Below are 23561 nucleotides of genomic sequence, written 5' to 3' on the forward strand. Positions count from 1 at the left end.
AGGGGCGCAGCGGCCAGTCCCGGGGGCCAGGCGGGAGGCGCGGGAAGATGCGGCGCCGGGGCGGAGGGAGGGGGCCGGCCGTAGCCCAGCCCCCGGCTGGCCCGGCCTCCCGCCCTCTCTCCAGCTTCCTCCCGCCGCTGCCTGCGCGAGGGGGGCAGGTCCCGGGCGGGCCGCGGGCTGGGGGTGGTGCTGCCCGGAGGGCGGGCGTGTGGGGCCAGAGGGTGGAGCTGGGGGCTCGTGGGTGTACCCGGGGGCGGGAGGCTGGACCGGGACGGCTCTAAATTGGCTGGAGGGGCCGTCGGCGGCGAAGTTGCTAGCTGGGGGCAGAGAAGGCCACGCGGTTGCAGGAGTAAGAGATCCCCCAGTGGCGAGTGCGTGAGACGAGGAGTCCGGCGTCCCTGCCATCCCCGTCGCCCTCCCCGCCTGCCCGGCCCCGCTAGCTCCTCTCCTAGCCTCCGCGTGTCCCCTCGCTCTCACCCCCTTTGCCCCCGGTTTGCTGCCGCGGCACTGCCGGGTCCCCTCGGCCCCCGCCCTGACCCTCTCGGCCTCCGGCTTCCCCTGACCCCTGCTTGCTTCGCCGCTGCCCCCGTTCCCCTTTTCTTCCCTCGCTAGTTACCCCCGCCCGCTTCCTAATTCCCGATGCAATTGCCTCTTTGAGACCTTTTTTTTTTTCCTCTCCTTCCTTTTAGATTGGCCAACGGCTCCTTTCAACCCTGCCTCGTTGGTGGCCACTGGAGAAGCGCGGGGGGCTCCCCAGACAGCCGTGGGGACAAGTTAGAACCAGCACTTTACCCCGGGCCTCGCGTGTAGCTTCCCCTCCCCTGCTCTAGGTGCCCGGGTGTCTGGAGGGGGGTGTGGGGGTGTGCCCTCCTTACATGGTCCACCACCCGGGCAACCTTCTGGGCTCGTGTTCCATCTTGCTCTTGCTTCCGGCACTGTGGTCAAGGGGAACCACTTTGCATCATGTCCCGGTATAGCTACCAAAGTCTCCTGGACTGGCTCTATGGGGGCGTGGACCCCAGTTTTGCAGGCAATGGGGGCCCCGACTGTGCTGCCTTCCTCTCTTGGCAGCAGCGGCTGCTGGAAAGTGTGGTGGTCCTGACCCTGGCCCTGTTGGAGATCCTGGTGGCCCTGCGGCACATCCTGAGGCAGACGAAGGAGGACGGTAGGGGTGGCCGTGGCAGCCAGCCAGAGCAGGTGACCCAGCGGCCAGAGGAAGGCAAGGAGAGCCTGAGCAAGAATCTGCTCTTAGTAGCCCTGTGCCTGACCTTCGGGGTGGAGGTGGGCTTTAAGTTCGCCACCAGGACCGTCATCTACCTGCTCAACCCTTGTCACCTGGTCACCATGATGCATGTGAGTCTGTTGACATTTTCCTGGGCAGCCTAAGTGATAAGAGTGATTTGTGTGCTCAGGACACTCAGTAGTGTACAGCACCTCATCCTTGCGGGAAGTGGGACCCTTAAAAATGATTTTTCAATGAGTGGCTGCCTTTGTGCCAATTTCAGATTTGGCTGTCTTTCACCTGGGCACAATGTGTCAGCCCCACAGTGGAGGTGAGGAACTGTGTACCTGAACCCTAGGAACGACTGGCACTCACTCCTGCTGCCCTTCCCCTCCCAGCCCTGCCTTGCCCTGCCCTGCCCTGCCCTGGCCTTTCGTAAGCAGGAAGTCCAGCCCCAGCCAGTTGCCCTTTCCACATCACATCTGTAGACCATGGTCCAGTCCCCTTGCCTTCTGTGGTAGTTAATTTCCCAGGGGCCTGGTGACACTCTTTCCTGGAGGTGGTCACATAAGCCTCCTCACCTACACTATGGTACTTTGGGGAAATACTTTTATAGGTTTCTCTTAATGACGCTTTCATTTGGGAGTTTATGCTCTTTGAGTGAGGTCTGCCTTTGAATTCTGAGGCGTTGGAGCAGCACCAAACTCCTACTAAGTGCGCTCTGAAACAGGCTCCGGGCTGACTCGTGAACTCTGGTCATTTCAGTCTGTGGTGAGAGGGTATTTATTGTTTGCAAACCTCTCCATCTTATCACTCCCATTCTGTCTCCTGTGCTCATGGTCTAGGGGTACTCAAGGAGCTGATTTCTTTACCTCCCCACCTTCCACCCATTAGTGGTGCTAAGGAAAACAAATGGGATTGAAAAGGAAAGTTGCCAGGTACATAAAAATAATCTGGGTGAGGACCAAGAGTGAGACTGTCTTTCTCTACTCAGCCTGTGTGGAGAGATGTTCTAAAGCTATAAAATCATAGAGGAGGAGGAAGAGGAGAGGGGGAAAGCATTGAGTCTTTTTTAGATTTCAGGCTGTGGAAAACCTGGTGTGTTTTATTCAGGGGCAGTTTTGAAACCTGTCATTAGCATCTTTATTGCTTTTATGTTGGAGGAAGGTTATTCTCAGGAGACTTGTGACAAGCCTGCTTGGGGCAGTAGGTTGAGATTATTATCTCTGTTTTACAGGCCTGGTGGGGTTTAGGGATGGGAGGTCACTTGCCTGTAGCCAAAAGATGAATTAGCATCTGGGTTGGGAAGCAAGCCCATCCTCCCTGGGGTTGCAAGCTGTCAATCCCTCAGGAGTGGCAGCAAGTGGTGGTGCAGTCCCTTGGGAAGGCCAAGGCAGATGAGCACAGTACTGTCTACTCGAGGCTTGGATACTTGCTAGTTCCTAGGAACTCATTTGATTGCAGGCTCCTGGCCTTAGTTTCCCAATCTGTAAAATGTGGCAAATCACCTCTGGCCCCTTCCCTTCTTGCAGATATGGCAAGGAGGTGTGGATAGTTTTGAAATAAAGAGGCTGTTTTCAATTGGGTGGCTGTAAGCATCAAGCAGGGGCTGGAGTGGGTAGCGTTTTTTAAGAGAGGTCTTCTTGGGAAGTGATGCCATTCACAGAAGTCCAGGGCTGTCCCAGCTAGACCTTCTGTGTAAATTTGAGCCAGTCTTCTTTCTTTCTTTTTTATGAATGGACTTTTTGTTAATGAGAGGAAACAACGCATCTCAGCCGCTGCTGTGTGAGGCTCTTGGGATAGGAGTGCTTTTTTAGGATGGCAGGTGGTGAGGGTCAGAGGGTGCCTCTTCTGCAAAGGGGTCTTGAGGCCTCTTGCAACCACATATCTAGAAGGTCACCAAAAGACTAAATTCAGCCTGACTGGGGCTGCCGCTGGTGTGATGATGTCAAACCTGGCAGAACCATGGTTTTTAGAGGAAAGACTTTTAGAGGCTTTTAGAAGACGCAGGGGACCTAGTTCTGGCATTAATTACTTGTGTGACTTTGGGGAAAGTACTCTTCCTGGGTCTCAGTTTGCCCATCTGTAAATGAGGCAGAGTTGCATTGCACTCCTTGTTCTTGACAGTCAATGTTCTGTGATCCTTTTCTCTGTAAGTAGTAGATGGGGATGCAACAGGGAGCCATTCTGAAATGCTTGTGACCCCTTGTGCGGAAAAAGGAAGCTATTAATAGTTTCTGCGACGCAGAGGTCAAGTGGCCAGTCCCCATTCTTCTTTTGCTCCCTGTATCTCCCCAGTAAAGCTTAGTCAAGTAAACTTGACCAGGCCACTCTTGGAGACACATGCAGAGGATGATGGCACTGAGGGGAGAGATGGATGTTTGAGGGACTATGGACTGATTCCTGTCACCCGTGCTTTTTCTACTGTCTTATGTTTAGCGAAGCCCTGAAGCTGTAGCGTAGAGGCAAAGAACAGAGCCACGCTGAGGAATTCTTGAGACTTACCTGAATTACAGTCCTTTGCCTTTTACCCCTAAGTCACCGTTTTGTATTATTTAAGTAGTAACCCCTGGCCTGCCGGGAGAACTGGCCTTTGATGACTCCAACTTTCTATACCCTCCATATGGCTCTTCTTGGGAAGCAGGAATGTATGGATTTTTAAAAGTTGATGTATTGAGTCCTAAAAAAAAAATTAACAGCAGATGGTTGGAAACAATTTTCTGACTTGGTTGCAGCAGTGACTAATGATAGTTCGTATAACCATAATACCTTACATTTATCTAGCACTGAGTGTTTATAAGGCACTTTCATATGCATTATCATATTTAGAGTTGTGATAGATTAGCTCAGGCCTGGAGAATGATGTTAAAATGTTTCCTGTAACTGTGCATATTCCAAAGGGGAGATACTGTGTACAAAGAAATGCTTTGGCAAGTGAAGTAGCTGAATTAGGCTATATTATAGCCATAAATTCTGTGGAATTTATAAGTACTAATAAGGAAAGGGAGATGTTAGTTGAAGCGAAAGGGGTAGCTTAGCAGAGACATTTCTGATGTGTGTCTCGCAACAGGATGACTCAATTTTGTCTTCATAGAAAGGCCTTCTTCCTCAGGCAGTCAGTGTAAGTTTGTCTATAATGAGGGTGTTATTGCTTGAAGCCGGAAGTGGAGGAGTTAGAGGGAAATTGGTTAGTCTCCCCATCTCCCATTTTTCAGTCTGCAAAACATTCATTCTCAAGTTCTTACGTAGACCCTCGTCATCGTCATGCTGCCTTTGGGTAACTACCAACTTTAGTAGCATAAGGAAGGGCAGTACTTGTGTCTGAGTTCTGTTCCTGATTAATATTCCTGCCATTGGGTTTCTTTTTGGTCTTGTCTGATTTCTCAAAGGCCCTGGGACCGTAGATTGATATAGGCATGTATAGGTAGCACCATCTCATAGATAAGCTCAAGCCGGAGATGTTTGAGGGCTGTCAAGATCAGCAAGCACCAAAGTTAACAAACCACTATTAAACCCTTCGCTAAATATCAATGGTGTCTACCAGTTATACCAGTAGTAAGTATTTCTTCAAGCATGGCCAGTCTTTTGCATATGATCTTGGCAGGTATGGGTGACAGGGAATGAAGTTACTGAGTGATTGTGCTGCATACCAAAAATCACCCAGCAAGTTAGTGGCAGAGGTGACTGAGCTGCCAACAGTGGGAATCTGGGTTTAACAGGAAGAGATTCTTATAGCCATTTATGTCTTAAAATCCTGCAGTTTCTAAATCTTAGCAGATGCGTTAAAATGCCACAACAGTCTGACCGATTGTGTTTGTAAAGACTGGTGGTCTTAACTTAGTGGCCTGTTATCTTCCTTGAGTACAGTTATGTTTTTTTTTAATATATAAAAGTAAAAAAGTTTATCCTTTAGAAGGACAGAGAGAATGCGAGAGAGAGAGAAAGAAGGGGGGGTGGGCGAGAAGAGAGCAGGGAGATGGAGTGGCATCCGAAAGAGAGAGAAGGGAGATACCAGCCCAGTTATGTTGTTTTTGTCTTAGAAATTTAACAAAAAGATCCCATTTTGGATGTACTGTTTAATTGTCCAATTCCTGTTGGTGCTGTATGTGCTCGTGCCAACATCTGATTAGACACTGAACTTAGTAGGGCGCAACATACGCCGTTTAACCCTCGATGTCAATGTGCACAAGGCAGGCTGTATCCAGCCAGGCTGGACACTTGGCAACTAATAATTGGTGCTATCAACCCCTTAGCCCCAAGCCATTGGTTTTGAGCCAGTAACACTGAGACCCATCCTTTTTTAGAGTTGCCGCTGCTATTTGATTTTGTAGTCTTTACAATATAGTAGACATCTGATTTCCACCAAATATAGCTTACCTCCTTTTGGTGCAGTGATTTTCTTACTTCCTTCCTCCTTGTTAAAAGTGTAGAATGGCTATACTCAAAAAGTCCTGAGCTTTTGGCGACACCCTTTGCAACTTGCTGAATACACACTGGTGTGTTCCAGTTGCTATGTGATGGATTTGTTTTAGAGGAAACCTGATGGATTTGAGGAACTTGGCTTTCTGTTTTCCCCCTTGACTTCAGACCAGACACACCTCCTCATTCCCCATCTGTTGTCTGGAGCACTGATTACTGTTCTTGCTTGGAATTGACGTCGGTGGGTAATGGGTACAATGAGGGATCCAGCCATCTGCTGACAGCTTATCAGATGGATTGTGTCCTGTGCCATCATTCCAGGGGGACACACAGGGATGATGTTTATATGGGCCTCGGCAGTGAGGCATGACGTTCCTTTTTAGTTTATTTCTCCCCCCAAGGAAATTTGCAGAAAAATTTTCCATCTTTCATTGTTATGGTCTTTGGAGGGTATTTATTAAAAAGAGAGGTGGTGTGGATTGGTGGATTAAACAGCCCCCAGACAGCCCTGGGATTTAAAATTATGATTCTAGTTTTGTTCATGGCTCACTATGGGAACCTGAGCAAATTATTTAACCTTTTCCTATCTCAGTCTTCGTCATGAAATGGGCCATGTGGAAATGAAGCATTTTAATCCTCTGAATAACTGTGTGGTCTCTTAATGAGAAGCTGAGCAAAGCTAATCAAAGCTAGCAGATGACCAATGTAGTTTTACCTCTGACTCAGAGACTGACAAAGCTGAACTCCTTTTTACCTTTCTTGATAGCTACTAGAAGCCATTCCTTTAATCATTTCTCTTTGCTTTTCTCTGGATCCTTGCCCGTGTCTGCATAGCCTTCTAATGCACAGCATATAAAACTGGACACTGTAACTCTTACTAGAGGTCCAGTCTGCACCAAGCGGGGAGGAAAGGTTTACTTCCTAGCCTTTTCATGCCTTGCACCTGTCAAGACAAGGCAGCCTTGCGCTAGCTTTTAAGTACTGGTATGTTGCTGGCTACTACTCATGGGATGATTCAGAGGCTCCTTGGATTTTTTTCCTTTTGCCATAGATGTGCTACCTTCTTAGTCTTCATGGGACTTGTTTTGGGTTCCTCCCCTCTGTAAATACTCTTCTGAATATTCTCCTCTGTGAAACCTTTCCAGGTGAGCCTCACCAGACTCCAGTTGTTCTAGTCATTGTATTAATAGCAACACTGTTGTCTTTTCCTAGCCCTCTGAATCCTTCTCAGAATATTGGGCCCTTTAACAAATACCTTTGATGCATGTAGATGATCTTGTGTTTGGCCAGGTCATTTGTTTTTGCATGTTTCTTCAGTCTCTACTATTAGCGGGAACATTTCTTTTTTTTTAAGGAAAGGAATAGTGGATTTTTTCTTTGTAACTGCTTGCAGAGCTGAATACATGCACATTAATTGTTTAATGTGTGCTTGGATAATCACTGACTGACGGAGCTGTCTTTTTGCTTTCTTTTTTCTTTCCCCGCTGGTGGCCCTGTCTATGTTCCCTTGAGGTCTCATGGACACAGTTCCTATGTCTCTTGTGCCCATTAAAAGAATCTTCCTGCCTGTTTTTTGAAATAGAGAGGCAGTCTTAGCTCCCGCTCACACATCTTTTTGTAGAATTTCCATCACATAGAACTGGTTATTAGAACCACAGCCCACTCTCAGCCCAAAGAATCTGCTCGCTTTCATTCCAATCAGGAAATTATGCTGTTTCTTGGTCTTTATCCCTTGGTTGACGTCTGGACATGTCAACTTTCTTCTCTTGATTTTTTAATATCTTATAAATAAAAAAAGATGTTATTAGGCCAGTGACTCACTTTTCCTCTTTCTCCTCTCCTGTATTTTTCAGCGGATAGCTCATTGTCATCGTGCGTCATTGAAATAATCTCCACAAGAAGAACCAGGTTTCTCAGCTTCTCTCGGGCTTTTGGATCTTTGGTTAAATTGAGAGGATCTTGTCTCAGGTACTCCTCTCCTGCCAGTAACTGGCTGAGTAGACACAAAGAGGCTATGGGCGTGGAGGGTGGTGCTTGTCAAACCTTGTGAAAGAATCCCTTGGGAGCTTGTTATAGTGCAGATGCCTGGCTCTCTCCACAGTGATTCTGACCAGGTCTAGGGTCAGGATGGGAATCTGCATTTTTAACAAGCTCCCAGGTGATTCTAATGGCAGTGAGCCTTGGGCTCCATTTTGAGAGACAGTATCTGGTGGCTGATGTATTAGGTGGGAAGTTGGTTTAAGTGCTCACCCCAATGGGTGTGAGTGTGGGCGGCCCATAGACAAGACATTTAGTATTCCAGCAGCACCTCAGTTTATGTAAGTGTTAAGGAGTGTGATTCACATTAGAGGTTGAGGGCCCCAAGTTATTGTGAGATGTGTTTTCAGGTAGCTATAGAGTTCCAGTGGCTTGTTTGGTGACTATAAGTTATGTCAATGGAGTATTTCAACCAGGCCTCTTTTATCACCTTTCAGTCCTTCTACATTCCCTCCCTTCCAGTCTCTAAGATCTGCAGGAACTGACAAGAGGGATGTTGACACATGGTTGTTGCATGCTAACTCTCTGTTTGTGGGACTCTTGTTTTAAATGCTCATGGGAATTTATTCATTCTTGCATTCACTCAACAGACATTTATTGAAGGCCTGGTGTGTGCCAAACATTGGTGCCAGGTACTAGAGATTCAAAGAGGGCAATCTTTGCCCTCATTCAGCTCACAGTTTTGATGAGACAAACAAGAAAACAGCTTAACTAAATTACGACATCACATGTACAGTAACAGATTTGAACAAAGCGTAAAGGACAGAGGGTCTTTTTTTTTCTAGTGCAGTTAAGGAAAGCTTCTTAGAAGAGGTGATAATTGAGCTGGCTCATGAAGGAGGCATGTTAGCTCTATGAGAGCATTGTCTTGTTTTTCTTGTTCTCTGTCTTAGTGCCTAGAACAGACACTGGTTCAGGTAGGTGCTCAATAAATGTGTATGAATGAGTAGGAATTTGTTGGGTGATGGAGGAACGAAGGCAATTTTAGGCATAAGAAACAAAATGTGCAAAGGCACAGAGTGGCTTCCTCTTTCACAGAAAAGTTTCTCAACTGTAACCTGGAGCCACTTGCGTATTATTATCAGGGGTAGAGTTCTTCTTATTTCTCCCTTGGCAAACCAAGTAAAACTCTAGGAATGTTCTGTCATTTCTGAGCTGTTGATGAGTGAACCGCAGACGCCTGTGAATCCTCAGTAGGGGACTTGCAAGATAGAGAATAATATTCTCTGTGCCATCCCAAGGAGCACCCACACTGTCACGGACAGATGCACAGAGCGCTGAGGTAAGCGTACAGACATTAAATATGGGAAGTGGGGAGATAGCGCGCATCCCATCTGCAATTAGGAGATGATTTTTAGTGGCTCATGGGATGGGTGCTGCTCCAACTAAGGTCCACAGCAGAACAGGTGACATGAGATGCTGTCTTTCTACCTTTCTTTTTCATATTCCTTCCCTGTTTCCAAGTCTCTTCACCTGACCCACCCCATCCAAGCTTGCCTCCTTCCCGAGTACTCCAAGCTCCTAAACAATCCTTTCTACGATTCAAAATGCCCATTCCATCAGAGGAGGTGATATCCATGAGGGAATTAGGAAGAAAGCAGTTCCATTTAAGAGATTCATACTGAAGCATGAATGGCTTATGGACAGACTCCACTGGGCATCAGGAGAGGATGAGTTTTAAAAAGGGCATGTTACCCTAACTTGATCTCTACCCTCCACTTGATCGGTGGACTACGTCTAGTGTTTTTGAGCAGGTGGCCTTTCCCACGTTGCTTGCCCAGGTTTTGGCCTTTTCTCTCTCCCATAACCCTGGCCAGGAGAACTGGGGCTATCAGTGTCTTGCCACCCTACAGGCTGACCCACAGGGTGTCATAATAATGTAAGTCCACCTCCAGCGTGCTTAAATACAGAAGTTAATCTGAAGGCCTGGGGAGGATCCCTCTTCTTCAGGGTACCTGTCCTCTGTGTTTATTCAACTCTTTCCTAGCTACACAGGGCAGGGCTTGCACTGTCAGTGCATGGTGTGTCAAGGCACTTGGACCTGTTCCCAGCCTGAGATCCTGAAGGAGTGGATTTGGAGGATCTCTCGATTGGTTGTGGTTCCTGTCTAGTAGCTGCTGGAGGAAATGCCAGAGGGAGGAAGGGTAGCATGAGTCTTGTTCTTTGCCAGGTAATTCTGAGGGAAGGGAATGGATGGTAGGAGCCAGGAGGGCAGAGAGGATTGGTCTGTATGGCAGAAACAGTGCAAGCTGTGCCCTATGGGCAGGTGTTTAGGTAGGTAGGAGATGGAGGAGTGAGATCATCTGGAGGGGAAGGGAATCTTGAGCCCATCCTAATTCTAGCCTGATGCCTTTAATCTCCTTATCTCCATCACACGCCAGCAGTGGTATAAACTCAGGATATATTTTGCCTGTGAATTGAGTTTCCTTTGCCAGTTGACCAGCTGCGTTTGCAGAAAGCTGACTGACTGTGCTCTGGCTGTTGCTAGCAAAGAGACATTTCATTCAGGTGCTGATTAAATAAGGCTCAGAGCCAGATTGCACATTAAGGCCCTTAACTATGGCTCTGGGATCCCTGGGTAAACACTTATTAGATGTTCTGGGCAGAAGTTGGTGGTGAGGTAGTCTCTTCAGAAATCAGGTTGAGGGAAAATGGGGGTGAGGAGAGACTTCTAGAAAGAGTTTTGATGCTCTTTTCTTAGATTAATCAGATCTGAGTGGCTGGTGTGTACACAGAAGGGCTAGACAGGCTTCCTCATTCGCATGTACCTGCCAGATTCTTGCTGGGATCCTGTAGGTTTGGATTGGGACACAGCAGGGATCCTGACTAAGTAGGGCAGTAGAAATGCCTCCATTTCCTAATGCAAGTTCAGCTTTGTGGATAGAGTTTTTGGACCATGTTTCCTGGGTTTGGATTTGAGCTCCATCACCATGTGACTTTAGACATGTTACTCAACTGCTCTAAACCTCAGTTTCACTTATCTGTAAAATGGGAATAATAATAATACCTACCAAATAGGGTTGTTGTGAGGATTAAATGAAAAAAAGTGAATCAAGCATTTAGCAGAAGTTCTCAATCATTGTGTGCACTCAATAAATGTTAGCAGTTTTTGATAATGGTAATAGTACTACTGTATATTTCAGGGCAACATTTGTGTACTGGGTAAAAAGAGTATAGGCTCTAGGGTGATAAAGGCCTGGGTTCAAATCCTATCTCTAGCTGCGTAACCCCGGGCAAGTGACTTAATCTCTCTGGGCCAGTGTTCCCACATTTGTAAAATGGAATAATCATACCAGGGTTGTGAGGATTAAGTGAGAAAAATGAGAAAATAATAATAATGCACTTCAGATAGTATCTGGCACATAGTAAACATTCAATAAATTTTAGCTATGATGATGATGATGATGACAATGGCAATGATGACAACCATCATCATTTTCACTATGGCTGCTACTTCCAGCTTGGGATAAGATGGTAGAGATTTGATACAGGAAGGCGCCTTTGAGAATCTCAACCAAGAAAAGCTTTCCTGGCATCTTCATTTCATGCAGTGGGCAGAAATATTAGTTCCATGAAGTTAGCACCCGTGTAATGATCTCTGCAGAACAGGGTTCTTTGGCTGTTTTAGGCATAAGGACAGCTTTGTGGGTAATGTCAAGGTTGCCTTAAATCCCCCAGTCCTTTCTAAAAAATTTGGAGAGTGGCTGTCACTGGTAGGAAGTTTGGCTTTCCAGGGCCTCTTGGCTTAATTATTACTGCTCTTCATCAATAGGCTGGCTCCAGGGTGCAAGCTGTCTTGAGATTGGCAGTCTAGGAAACCAGCAAGTCTGTGACAGAAGTATGAAAGGAGTGGTTTTGGGGGGAGGTGGGCAGAGACAGGCAAATAGATTTGTTTTTTATTTTTTCATTCATTTCCTCTAGTGCAACTTCCTCTAGTGCCATCTTTTACCAGAGTTAGGTAATTGCTGGAGGAGAATGGGTCACTCCCAGAGCCCTTGGGAGAAAGGCAGTTTTCAGGAGGACCCTGTATCTCAGCTGAAGGAGAAGCATGGTGTAGTGGAAAATGTGCTGCTGAGGAGGAGCAGACTTCACTGTGTCTTGCTTTACACACCAGGAAACGGACAGGAAAAAAAGGAAACAATTCTTTCTACATCTCTGAGATGCCTTAAGCCTTTCTCCTTTTCAAGATCAGCTACTCAGCTGTAGAGTAGACTGTGCTCTGGGGCCTAAGCTGCCAGTCACTAGAGGAGAGCCCCCTTTAAGGACAGCCTTCCCTGGCGTAGGCCTTGGTCACGTAACTTCACAGCCTTGGGGTGGAGGGGGTGCCCCACCCTGCCAAGGCTGTTGGAAGCTCTCTGGGCATATTCCCAAGCATTGTGGGTAAATAGGCAGTTTCTTAGTCTTGGGGGTGGGAGAATTGAGAAGGCTAAGGTTATGTTTTCTGTGATAATCCTGGTTCCCTGGGAGGAGCTGGTTTAGAGGGCATTTCTAAAACAAACAGCAACCCAAATAAACAGCAACCGGTAGAAATTAGCTGTGGAAGTTCACTTTTTCTAAGACTTAGAGAAGATTATAATAAAGTGTCCTCTTCATATCAGCACTTGTTCATTGTTGGTTTGCATTTGTTAAGAGTTTCCTTTTTAAGTTCCAGGCACTTGAGTGTGTGCATGCCTGCCCATGGCTGCACTGTATTCTCCGTACCCTGCAGGAATGTTGCTGAGGGTCATGTGCACAAGTGCCTCATTATCTTCAGCACTTTTCACACTTGGCCCCTTGGGCTGCTGCCGCTGCTGCAGCTGGCTGCTGCTTCACATGGGCATTTCTCCCTGTTTCCTGGGCCCCCGAGTCCCACAAGGAATATCAGCACCCCAAGGAAAGGGGCTGCTTTTACCTTTGGATCTCCATTCTGTCGTGTGGTAGCTCACTCTACTCTGCTCGCCAGTTCAGCTCTTCTCAGAATAGCCCTGCAAGCAAGCTCTGAGCCAAGGTCATGTTTCCTTGTTTGCTTATGGGGTTTCTGGCCAGTGAAGGAAGAGAACTGATTGACCTCCTCCGGCCTTGTGGCTGTCCTCCCTGACGGGCTCTTGGGGGGTACTGTCTTGGGCATGGGAGTCAGGGGTGACCTTTAGGCCAAAGCTGCATTAGCTTTGTGGAGAAGAATGTGAAGCCCGCCGTGTCACAGGGTCTCCTGACCTGCTGGGTAGTGTTTGGGCATATCTCACAGCCAGTGCTGTGTTTGCTCAGATGGATGCATGTGGAAACCAGGCTAGGATCATCTTCCCAAATTTTTTACTCCCTGCTTTGGGTTTGTCCTGAAAAACAATTTGCAAAGTACATCGTGGTCTGCACCTGTTGTTTTTTTATCCCCCCTTTCCACAGTCAGTTTGCAGTGAGCTGAGGATGAATCTTGGCTCCTGCCGCTTACGTTTTTCACTTTCCCTTCTTCCCTTGGGGTTGGGTTCTCACTTTCTGGTCATAACCATCCATGGACATTAAGGACAGCTGGTCATTTAGGGCCTCCTTCAGACCTTTCAAGTGCTATAAAACTGGAACAGGATCAGGTGGGCAAAAAAGAGTCAAATTTAGGAGGAAGAGCTCACTATAATTTTTGGTTATCTTTGTATACTTCCCAAAACGTTAGTGATATTAATAATAACAATTGAAACGTTTTTAAGCATGCATTAATAATGCTCCAGGCATGGTGCCAACTCTACTGCCTTTATATTACCTCATTTGCAGCCTTCCACATGATCATTTTTGTTCTATCTAATTCTTCTTTCTCTTGCTTCTAGCTGTTGCCTCTTTGGTTGACTGTAGACACAGGATGTTCTAGCAGTACTTTATCAGGTTGTTGAAATGGCAGAGTGATACCAAGTTAGAGCTGAAAGAAATCTCAGAGATCATCTAGTCCACCTCTCTGTCCTCCCTCATTTTCCAGATGAGCAAACTAAGAACCAGAGAGGTAAAGTGATTTGCCCAAAGTCACATAGCTAAATAAAAACAGAGCTGGCTCTCCTGACTCCCAGTTGGGTATCTCTCTATAATACCACACGTGTCCTCCTTCTACCCTAAAAGGAACTGGACTTTGGTTCTTGCCCACTATTAGAGAAACAGAAATCTTGTGTTTTTCGAGCATCATTGTCAATTATAGTCTTGAAAGTGAGGGTCCCATGGCTGCAGGTCATCCCTCTACCTGACTAGTTTAGCAGCTTCTTTTTCAATTGCTTTTCTGCTCTTGTTTCCTCTTTTCCACAGAGGAGCCTGGCCCCAGTGCCACTGTTGCTTGCTGCTTGCCCTGGGCTGCCAGTCCACAGAGACATGTGTGCTCAGTGAGCCTGTATGGAGAGGCCAGTATGGCCTGCCTCCGTATATTGGTTGTTTGGAAATGGGACCCATTCAGCTATGGATTTACTTTTTTTTTTTTTTTTTGTAGAGACAGGATCTCACTATGTTGCCCAGACTGGTTTTGAACTCCTGGCCTCAAGTGATCGTCCTGCCTCAGCCTCCCAAAGTGCTGGGATTACATGTGTGAGCCACCATGCCTGGCCTCAGCTGTGGATATAACTGAGGTCATCACCTTCTTCTTCCAAATAGAGGCCTGCATTTGATCCTAGTGAACAGTTGTATGAGGCTCTAGAGTAAGGGACCAAAATTAGAACCCAGAACCTTAGTCTAGCAGAGGCGACAAAGGCCAAAGAAGAAAAAGGTCAAAACAACTTGCCAGCCCTGTGGGAGAGGTCAATTCATCTTGGTAAATAATGCAGAGTAATAGAAAGGGCACTGAATTAAGTGTTAGCCAGGTTGGGACACTGGTTGTAGGTTCATCACTAACTGGTTGACAAAACAGTAATTTTGACCAGTTAGGTAGTCTCTTTGTGCCTCAGTCTTCTTATACAAAAAGACATATAGTGTGGTAGTTAAGAATACAGGCTCTGGGCGGGGCGTGGTGGCTCACGCTTATAATCCTAGCACTCTGGGAGGCCGAGGAGGGATGATTGCTTGAGCTCAGTAGATCAAGACCAGCCTGAGCAAGAGCGAGACACTGTCTCTACTATAAATAGAAAGAAATTAGCCAAACAACTAAAAAAAATAGAAAAAATTAGCTGGGCACAGTGGCGCGTGCCTGTAGTCCCAGCTACCCAGGAGGCTGAGGCAGGAGGATGGCTCAAGCCCAGGAGTTTGAGGTTGCTGTGAGCAAGGCTAACGCCACAGCACTCTAGCCCAGGCAAGTGAGTGAGACTCTGTCTCCAAAAAAAAAAAAAAAAAGAATACAGGCTCTGGAGCCAGACTGGCCAGGTTCAAATCCCAGCTCTACTGCTTTCTTACTGTGTAGCCTTGGGAAAGTTCATTGACATCTCTGGGCTTGTTTTCTTTCTTCCTTCCTTCCTTTCCCTCCTTTCCCTCCTTTCCCTCCCTTCCTTCCCTTCCTTCCTTTCCCTCCCTCCCTCCCTCTCTCCCTCCCTCTCTCCTTCCCTTCATCCCTCCTCTTTCTTTCTGGTCTTCAAAGTTCATTATTTTTCTTGTTTATTGACAGACAAATATACCTAAAGTCTTTGGGCCTGTTTTCTTATCTGTAAAATGGGGATAATAATAGTATCTACTTTGTGAGGTTCTTATGAGAATTAAAGGCATGACTACACGTAAAGTGTTTAGAATAGTGGTGCATAGCAAGTGCCTAGTAAATATGAGTGTGGCTGTTATCATCTGTAAGATAGGGATGATCTTTGCCCTTCTTACCTCATAGGGAAAACATGAGAATCAAGTGAAATATGGTATGTGCATGTGCCTTGAATATAAGAAAGCGCTGTCTAAATGAGAAGACTCGTCATCTTTTGAGAGCATGAACATTCAAAGGTTTCTTAGCCCATTGTTTCTAGGATTGGATATTAATGGCTATTTCCTTGGCAATCTGGACAAATGAAGAAAAGTAGGTTTATATATAGGGTTGTATAAATGCTGGGACCATCAAGCAATGCAGATCCTGCTTTTTCCCTCCCAGTGCACTCAAGGGGGCTTGAAAGCCATGCATCCCAAGTAAAGTGGTTGGGGGATTCGGAATGAAAAGCAAGGATCATTATGATACTCTTCTTTCAGTGCTCCTATTTTAGTTAATGGCGTCACAGTCCATCTAGGGACCCAGGGTATATCCCTTGAAACCTTGATACATTTCTATTCCCCCTTTTTCTTCCTTTTCATCGTCACAGTCTGAGTCATCTTGATTCTTTTATTATCTCTTGCATCTATCTCTTCCTTTTCTTCTTTGATTCCTCTGCCGAAGTTCATTTTCATGATGACATCATTATCATCATCATCATCTGACTCATCACAGAAGCCTCCTGACTGATCTTTCCTCCTCTAGGTGTCTTCGTGGTCTGTTCTTTACACTGCTGTCAGAATGATACAAGTAAATTACATGCTGGGTCATGCCATTCCCTTCCCCCAAACCTCTGATAACTCTCTATTGGTTTCAGCAGGGATGGCAGACACCTAGATGCATACACTTTATGGTGTCCCTGGCCACTTATGGTAATCAATCATAGGCATTCTTTCCCACGGAGTCTCCGTGTAGGTTCAAAAATTTTTTTAGCATAGCATTCTAGGCAGCCACTTATCAATCAGTCAGAGTTGGCACATAGACTAGGGATGGCAAATAGATAAACCCTTTAAAGACAGTCTGTGCTCCTTATGATAGCAACTTCTATGATTTTGGTCCCAGTCTTTCTTTTCAGCCTTGTCATCTAGTACATTTTTTCGTGTGCTCTCTGATCCAGCCCATGTGCACCGTGCACTTCCATGCTTCTCTGAGTTTATACTTTGTTCTTGTTGTACTCTCAACCAGAAGTATTCTTTCTGTCCTCTTCCTGTTCAAATGCTAGTCATCATTCTTCAAGGCTCAGCCCAAACACTCCCTCTTGTGAAGCTGTCTTTAAGCCTCCAAGCCAGATTTAGCCACTCTTGTCTACTGTAGCATGTTATTCTGCCTTGTATTATGTAATTGTTTGTATATCTTCCCCACTCCTTAGATTGTATGTTTCCTGAATGCAAGGTCTATGTTGTTATTAATTTTTCTATCCCCCACAGCTTCTAATGCATTCAAGACTTCTGTTTTCTTTTTTTTTTTAAATTGAGTCTAGTCTAATCCCATTGTTTTTCAGATGAGGAAACTGTGGCATAGAGACAAAGGTCTTGAGTTCATTTGGTTCATCTGGGATTTGTCAAGCTTCAGATATTTGAGATATTGAGGCTGGAATGTCCAGTAGGCTACTGAGATGTGCTTAAGGCTAGAAATGTTGATTTAGGAGGTATTTGCTTAGAGAAGATAAAGGAGTCTCGAGAAGACAAGAGCATCATGCAAGCTAGGGAAGAGAGAAAAAGAAAAGTATTCTGGGGAATATCTACTTTCGGGGACAGAAAGAAGATTCAGTGAAGGAGTAGTCATCCAGGAAGTGGAATGAGACCCAAGAGAGGAAGGAGTTTCAGGAAACAGGAGCTGGTCCTCTGTCATGCAATGCTGAGGGTGAGACCAAGGAGGATCTGAGAGAGGCAGTTAGAATTGGTGTTTACAGAGTGGTCCCTGTGGCCAGCTACCCCACCCACTTTTAAATATTTACCCTATAAATGTTAATGTGTAAAGAGTTACATGCCAGGACATTTATGGCATCAGTGTTGGTAGGTAGAGAACATTGGGAAACAACACATCGATAGCAGAATGGTAAATCCAGCCAAAGGAAGGTTGTGCAGCTTTTAAAAAGGAGGCTGATGTCTGTATTCACTTTGAAAACTGTTCACAATATATTGTTAAAATTAAAAAACCAAGTTACAGAACAATATGTATGATAAAAACCCATTTTTCTAGAAAACCAACCCCCCCTTTCTATGTGCATGTTTATGAGCACACTGTAAAAGTCTAGAATAATGTATACTAAGTAGTGCTTATTGCTGAGTGATTAGGGAAAGTGGCACACTCTCAAGTTTTACTTACCACATTTCTATATTGTTTGAATTTGGAATAATTACAGATTTCTTTAGTAATTAAGAAAAATATTTAAAGAAAGAGAGGAGATGATTGGCAGCCTGGGAGAATAGTTTCACTAAAAGAGAGTCAATGGGTGAAGGAAGCCAACTTACAAGAGAAGATTTGGCAACTGACAAAACATCATGTGTTTGGGAGGCGGTGCCACAGGTGTCTTGCGGCCTGTGTCGCTGGTGGGGGTGAGGCAGGGGGCCTGGGGAGATTACTGCTGGAATGAAGCAGTTACCCCATTGCCAGGAAGTTCAGCTGAAAGGGGAGGGGATAAGTAGAAGAGTAGCTAAGTGGCCAAGAGGCAGGCAGAGGCTGATTAAGAAGGAATTAAAAAAGCAAATCTGTGCGTGTGTGTGTGTATGATGGCTTCAGGACTGAGCTGCAGAGGGAGTAGGGAGCATGCATTGCCATGTGGAAGTATCAGTATGAAGCAAGGAGTAGGGCAGTTGAGAAGGGACAAATGACATATCGATTTTAGAAGTAGGGAAGCTTCCAGAAAAGCATGAGATCTCAGGCCAATTAAACCTCTGATAATTGGAACGATTGGGGCATAGGCTGGACTTAGCTAATCGTCCTCTTAAACTAACTGAAGTTTAAGAAATCAGCTTTTTGTTTAAATTTTGGTCACCAGAAATGTTTTGGCAGTGGCAGAATTATTGTACTGGCTCAGAGAATAGTCTGGTGAGTGACTGAAATGGAATTTTTGTGGCTCTTGAAGGCTTCCAGGCCTTCTACTGGGCCTGCCACTAAGTTGGGGACTAGAAGTGGAGGTGGAGATGGTGGAGGCCAGAGTCCTTAATCCTGGCTCTACCTCTCAGTCACTTGTGGCAGCACTAAGTAAAACACAAACCAGTGCCTGTCCCCCCACCTCATTCTCAGATAATTTATCTTGGCTGGGGCCTGAACATAGGCATTTTTAAAAGCTCCTCAGTGATTCTAATCTATAGCCAGGATTAAATGTGTTCTGAGCGTAAACTGGCCCCTAGAAACGTGTATGTGTGTGTGGGTGTGTATTGTATTAATATCTCAATACAGGTGTTTCCTCCTTTGTATTCCCAAATCCTTTGGGGCGCACTGCTAGTAAAGTGTTGGTCCCATGCATGCTAGTTAGTTGTTCACCTGTCAAGAGAAATCTAAGATATAAGATTCAGGAGTTCCTTAATAATGGTAGCTGCCTTTATCAGGCCTTGCACTGGGCTGCATTAACAGACTCAACCTGAGTCATACAGCTTGTAAGATGGATGCCAGCACTAGGGCCCAGATCTGCCCCATTTGAGCAGAGTGCCTGGCACCTAGGTATTCAATCACTGTCACATGATATGACAAGGAGCTTTGTTTTCTTATGCAATGCTTCTCTTTATTAAAAACGCAGGGGTGCTAAAAATCTGACATATTCAAAAAGTCTGGTGGCAGGGAGGTTTGAGGAGAACTGCCTGCCATGCGAAGAGCTTATGATATGCTATGTGCTGTGTGGTCAATCTAGATCATTTACCATTTATTAAGTAATTACTCTGGGCCTGGCATGTCTAGCATTGTACTAGGGAGATACAAAAGAAATATCAGATATGGTTTCTATCCTCAGGGAACTTATCAAGGCTCATTTATAGTCTGCTTATTGCATTTGTAGGTGGCAGGTATATATACAGAATTTATGACCACAAAATGCTGGAGCTCTGAGGGGCTTTTGAGTTCCCGTAGTTCAAGCCCTTTGTTTTGAAGATGGGGGAAGCAGCCCAGAGCAGGAAGCTGCTTTCCCAAGGTCACACCACTTGGGAATGGCAGAGCCAGGGCATGTAGCAGGGTGTGCCAGGCTGCCACCCTTCATGGTCCTATTACATTCTGTTCTGTCTTATTTGAAGGACAAGTGAACCTAATAGCCTATGTTAAGACTTTAACAAGAATTTCATTTTGCGCTTTATGCTTCCAGGCTTCCTTATGGTTTGTGGGAGGGGAGATTGAATTTTAGTCTTTCTTAAAACCTTGTATGGGTTACCACTGGCTCAGGCCCAAGAGACCTAAAGATGGCTAATTTTCCCTTTACTGAAACAGCTGTGGACTCTAATTAGGGACACTTTTCTTCTTCTAAGGGGCTTTTTTAAGCTTAATGTGTTTATGACTTGTCTTCCTTAGTTGCTCATTTTTTTTCCGTTTGTGAAACTTACCTTAGAGCCAGGAGGTTCTTGGTCTTATGTGTGGGCCTGAGAATTATGCTAGCATCAGGCTGGTTCTTTAGGCCCTGTCCTCTGTCCTTCCTAAGTCAGAAATTTAGATCGAAGTCTGTGGCTTTCTCAGAAGAGTCAGGTACTCTTCCCAGTGCCCTCTCCCCACACAAACAGGATTAGGGTATGATAGTAGTCACAACTAATATTTATTGAATACTTACCATGTGCCAGGCACGCTGTGGTATAGATAGTATTATTGGCATTCCCATTTTACAGATGAGGAAAATAAGATTCAGAGAGGTTATGTAACATACCCAAGGTCACATAGCTAGAAAGTGGCCAACCTGGTATAGATACCTAGGTCTGGCTGACTGCAAAGCCAGCGTTGTTCACTACTTGGGTAATAGAACCTATTATTTAAAGAAGTTACCAGTTAGATTTTTGTATTGATAAAGAACCATTTGCCAATTTTCTGCAAGCCAATATAATGAACTGGTCAGAAGAGTTCTGTTCCAGTGTTGGGTGGACTATATCAGGAGACCTGCCAGTCACCTGCAATGTCAAGTAAATCACTTCCTTTCTCTGAGATTTAGTTTCTACCTCTGTGAAGTGGGAGAGTTGGGCCAGCTAGTATCTAAGATCTCTTCCAGCTCTAATATTTGCTGACACTTTGGTTCATTTTCTACTTCCTGGTAGAATGGAAAAATTGGAGAATAGGATGAGGGACAGAATGCATCAGAAACACAAAAGTGGGAAGAATACATAACAGACCTTGGATGGGTCAGTTAACATCAAATGGTTTTACCATGCTTAGCCGGTTGCACATTGCTTCCATTTTCCCTTGGGAATTTATAACAAAAAGGATCTTCTTTTCAGTTAGCTCTTTACCCACATCAGATAATACTAGCGTTCTTAAAGTAGCTGTTATTTAATTTCAGGATTTGTATTCTCTAAAAATATTTGTAAACATCAAATAAAGGCAGAACGGTAACAGGGCACTTAAATATGAGATGCCCATATTTTATTGCTCTATGTTAGAATTACTAAAATTGTGTTCTGTTTTGCAAGAGGGCTTTGGGAAGTGGTAGTTTTTAGAAGAGAAGCAATCTAAACAACAGATTCTACATGCACTTTTTATCTCCTTACGGAGTTTAAGAGCAGGTAGATAAGTAGGTCTAGTGTACTTTACTTTCATTTATCTATTTTGTCATTAGAAGATCTTGTATTCAGGACCACCAGGGTTAGTAATGTATGAAACCTATTTGATGTTGCAGTTAGAATGGCCGGATACGGTGGCCCTCGCCTGTTATCCTAGCACTCTGGGAGATTGAGGCAGGAGGACTTCTTGAGCTTAGGAGTTCGAGACCAGCCTGAGCAAGACTGAGACCCTGTCTCTACTAAAAATAGAAAAATTAGCTGGGTGTGGTGGTGTACACCTATTGTCCCAGCTGCTCAGGAGGCTGGGGCAGGAGGATTACCTGAGCCCAGGGAGTTTGAGGTTGCTGTGAGCTATGATGACACCATTGCACTCTAGCCCGGGCAACAGAGCAAGACTCTGCCAAAAAAAAAAAAAAAAAAAAAAAACGGTAGCTTTGATCTTAAAAATATTTGTATGTTGTTATTATTGGGGGGGTGTGTGTTTGTGTGTGTGTTCATTCTTGAACCCGAAGTCCCTTATTTTGGGTGGTTTGTGTATCAGCTTGTATCAGGCAGGGCTCCAAGGGGCTGTCCCCAAAGCCAGGCTCTTTTCTCCTCTTCTGCTTGTTCATGTATGTCGCTAGGCTCTTCTTGTAAAGCAGAGAAGATTAGGTACTGCCACTAGCAGGAACAAAATCATTTACCTTGGGACAGAAGAAGCCCTAACAGGTGTACGATGGTTGGCACATAGTCAGTGTTGCACAAATGTTAGTTTTCTGCTCACATTCTGCTAACTGGTCCCAGGTTGAAGCCCTTGGGATACTCAGCATTTCTGGCCTCAGGTGTCAGGGCAGCTAAGTCAGTAAGCCCAGGCTTGTTGCTATACTGAAGGAGTTAAAAACCAGGTGGCATCAACACCCACGCTGCACATACATCCTGTTGTTATTCAGCTCCCAACCCTGCATCACAAGTTGATTTTACCTCATTCTCACCTAGGTCTGGGTAAGTTCATATGAGAGCATGTTCCTGCTATGAATATCCTGGTTTTCAGAAAGAAATCGAGTGAGATGAGGCCACAGAGTGGCAGTATTTCTGTGTGTTTTTTGTTTTTTTTTTTTTAAATATTGCTCAGTCATGCCATGAAATGGCACCAGCATTTCATCTGGGTACTTCCTAGCTTGGATACCCTGCTGGTTTGCTGCTTTCAGTCTTCTATTCACATAATTATTGTCTGCATTCCCATTCTAATTTTGGCCTCTTGTTTCAGAAGGAGAATTGAAATACACAACCTCATACACGTAGTACCCGCAACCCTCCTTTCATTTCGGGAACTCACCTCCTTTATTTCTTCTCTTCTTCTGGCTTGGCATAGGGCTTTGGAGTCAGATCTGAGTTTGAAGCTAATTTCTATCACTCATGAGCCGTGTGACTTTAAGCAAGTCACCTAATCACTCTTACCATGTTTCTCATTTGTAAAATGGGGCTAAGAATTCTATCTACCTCTTCAGGTTATTGAGAGAATTAAGTGAGTTCATATTTCTAAAGTCCTGAGAACACTGTGTGGTACATAGTAGGTGTTTAAAAAGTATTGCTTACTGTTTTCCTCCTTCCCCCTCAAGAAATAGAGCCAGTAACAATAGCCTTTCTTCTAATACCTCGTGACCTTCTCCTGGCTTTAGTCTGTCTGAAGGGTTTGCCTTTTCTTTTAATGACGAAGAGTAGTCATTAGGAACTCTGGATTTTGTCCTCACAGGAAGCTTAAAGTTGTTGACTTTTACTCCCCATTAAAGAGTTGATAAAATTGGGGTGGAAATCTCCAGAGAATGGGTGTGTTCTTCTGCTAATTACTCTGTAGACAGCAGGGTGTGTGGGTAATGAGCTGGATGCTGGGTGTGGGAGTTCAGTGCCCAGCCTTCGGGAAAACATGAGTGAGTTTCACTGGCCTCCTGTGACAGGTAACTCCTTAACTCTTTACCTTGAAGATGTATTGCAGTCCAATAGTTAGGATCTTGGAGCCCTGGGTAATAGGCTTATTAGCTACTTCTTCACAGTAATAATAACAGCTCACATTTATTTAGCCCTTACTTTGTACCAGGCACTGTTCTAAGTGTTTTATGTGTATTAACGCATTTAATCCACACTAAAATTCTAAAAGGTAGGGCAAAGAGCAACGAAATAGCTTGTCCAAAGTCACACAGCTAGTGGGGTGAAGCTTAGATTAGAAACTAGGCAGTCCGACTCCACAGCCCAGAAATGTAACCAATTACTCTGTAGAGTCTCTAGTCCTTTGGTTTTCTTTTTTAATGTACATGTTGTAATTTTGGTAGTTGCTGGTCTTTAGAAATGTAATTGATTTTTGTGTGTCATTTTTGTATCGAATAGCCTTGCTAAAAATGCTTTTAAGTTAATTATAATTAATTTATCTGAGAATGCTTTTGGGCTCTCTATGTAATCATAGATAATGTGCAGTCCGACTCCACAGCCCAGAAATGTAACCAATTACTCTGTAGAGTCTCTAGTCCTTTGGTTTTCTTTTTTAATGTATATGTTGTAATTTTGG

At 45.0% G+C, this 23561-nt stretch overlaps 1 protein-coding gene across 9 annotated transcripts in view; it reads left to right on the forward strand.

Moving 5' to 3' along the window:
• Positions 1 to 279: 279 nt before the first annotated feature.
• TMEM164 (transmembrane protein 164) overlaps positions 280 to 23561 on the forward strand; it is a 158166-nt gene continuing 134884 nt past the window's right edge. For 4 of the 9 annotated variants that reach the window (XM_012645607.1, XM_012645642.1, XM_012645623.1 and 1 more), the window contains exons 1-2: positions 286 to 371; positions 690 to 1353. In XM_012645607.1, the coding sequence (XP_012501061.1) occupies positions 964 to 1353 (390 nt within the window). In that variant the 5' untranslated portion in view covers positions 286 to 371; positions 690 to 963. Of the gene's footprint in view, positions 372 to 689; positions 1354 to 23561 lie in introns of those variants that run through there. The other 5 variants (XM_012645636.1, XM_012645649.1, XM_012645662.1 and 2 more) reach the window with 4 other exon arrangements.

This window comes from Propithecus coquereli, unplaced genomic scaffold (assembly GCF_000956105.1).
Source record: "Propithecus coquereli isolate 6110/MARCELLA unplaced genomic scaffold, Pcoq_1.0 Scaffold104, whole genome shotgun sequence".
NCBI classification, from domain to species: Eukaryota; Metazoa; Chordata; class Mammalia; order Primates; family Indriidae; genus Propithecus; species Propithecus coquereli.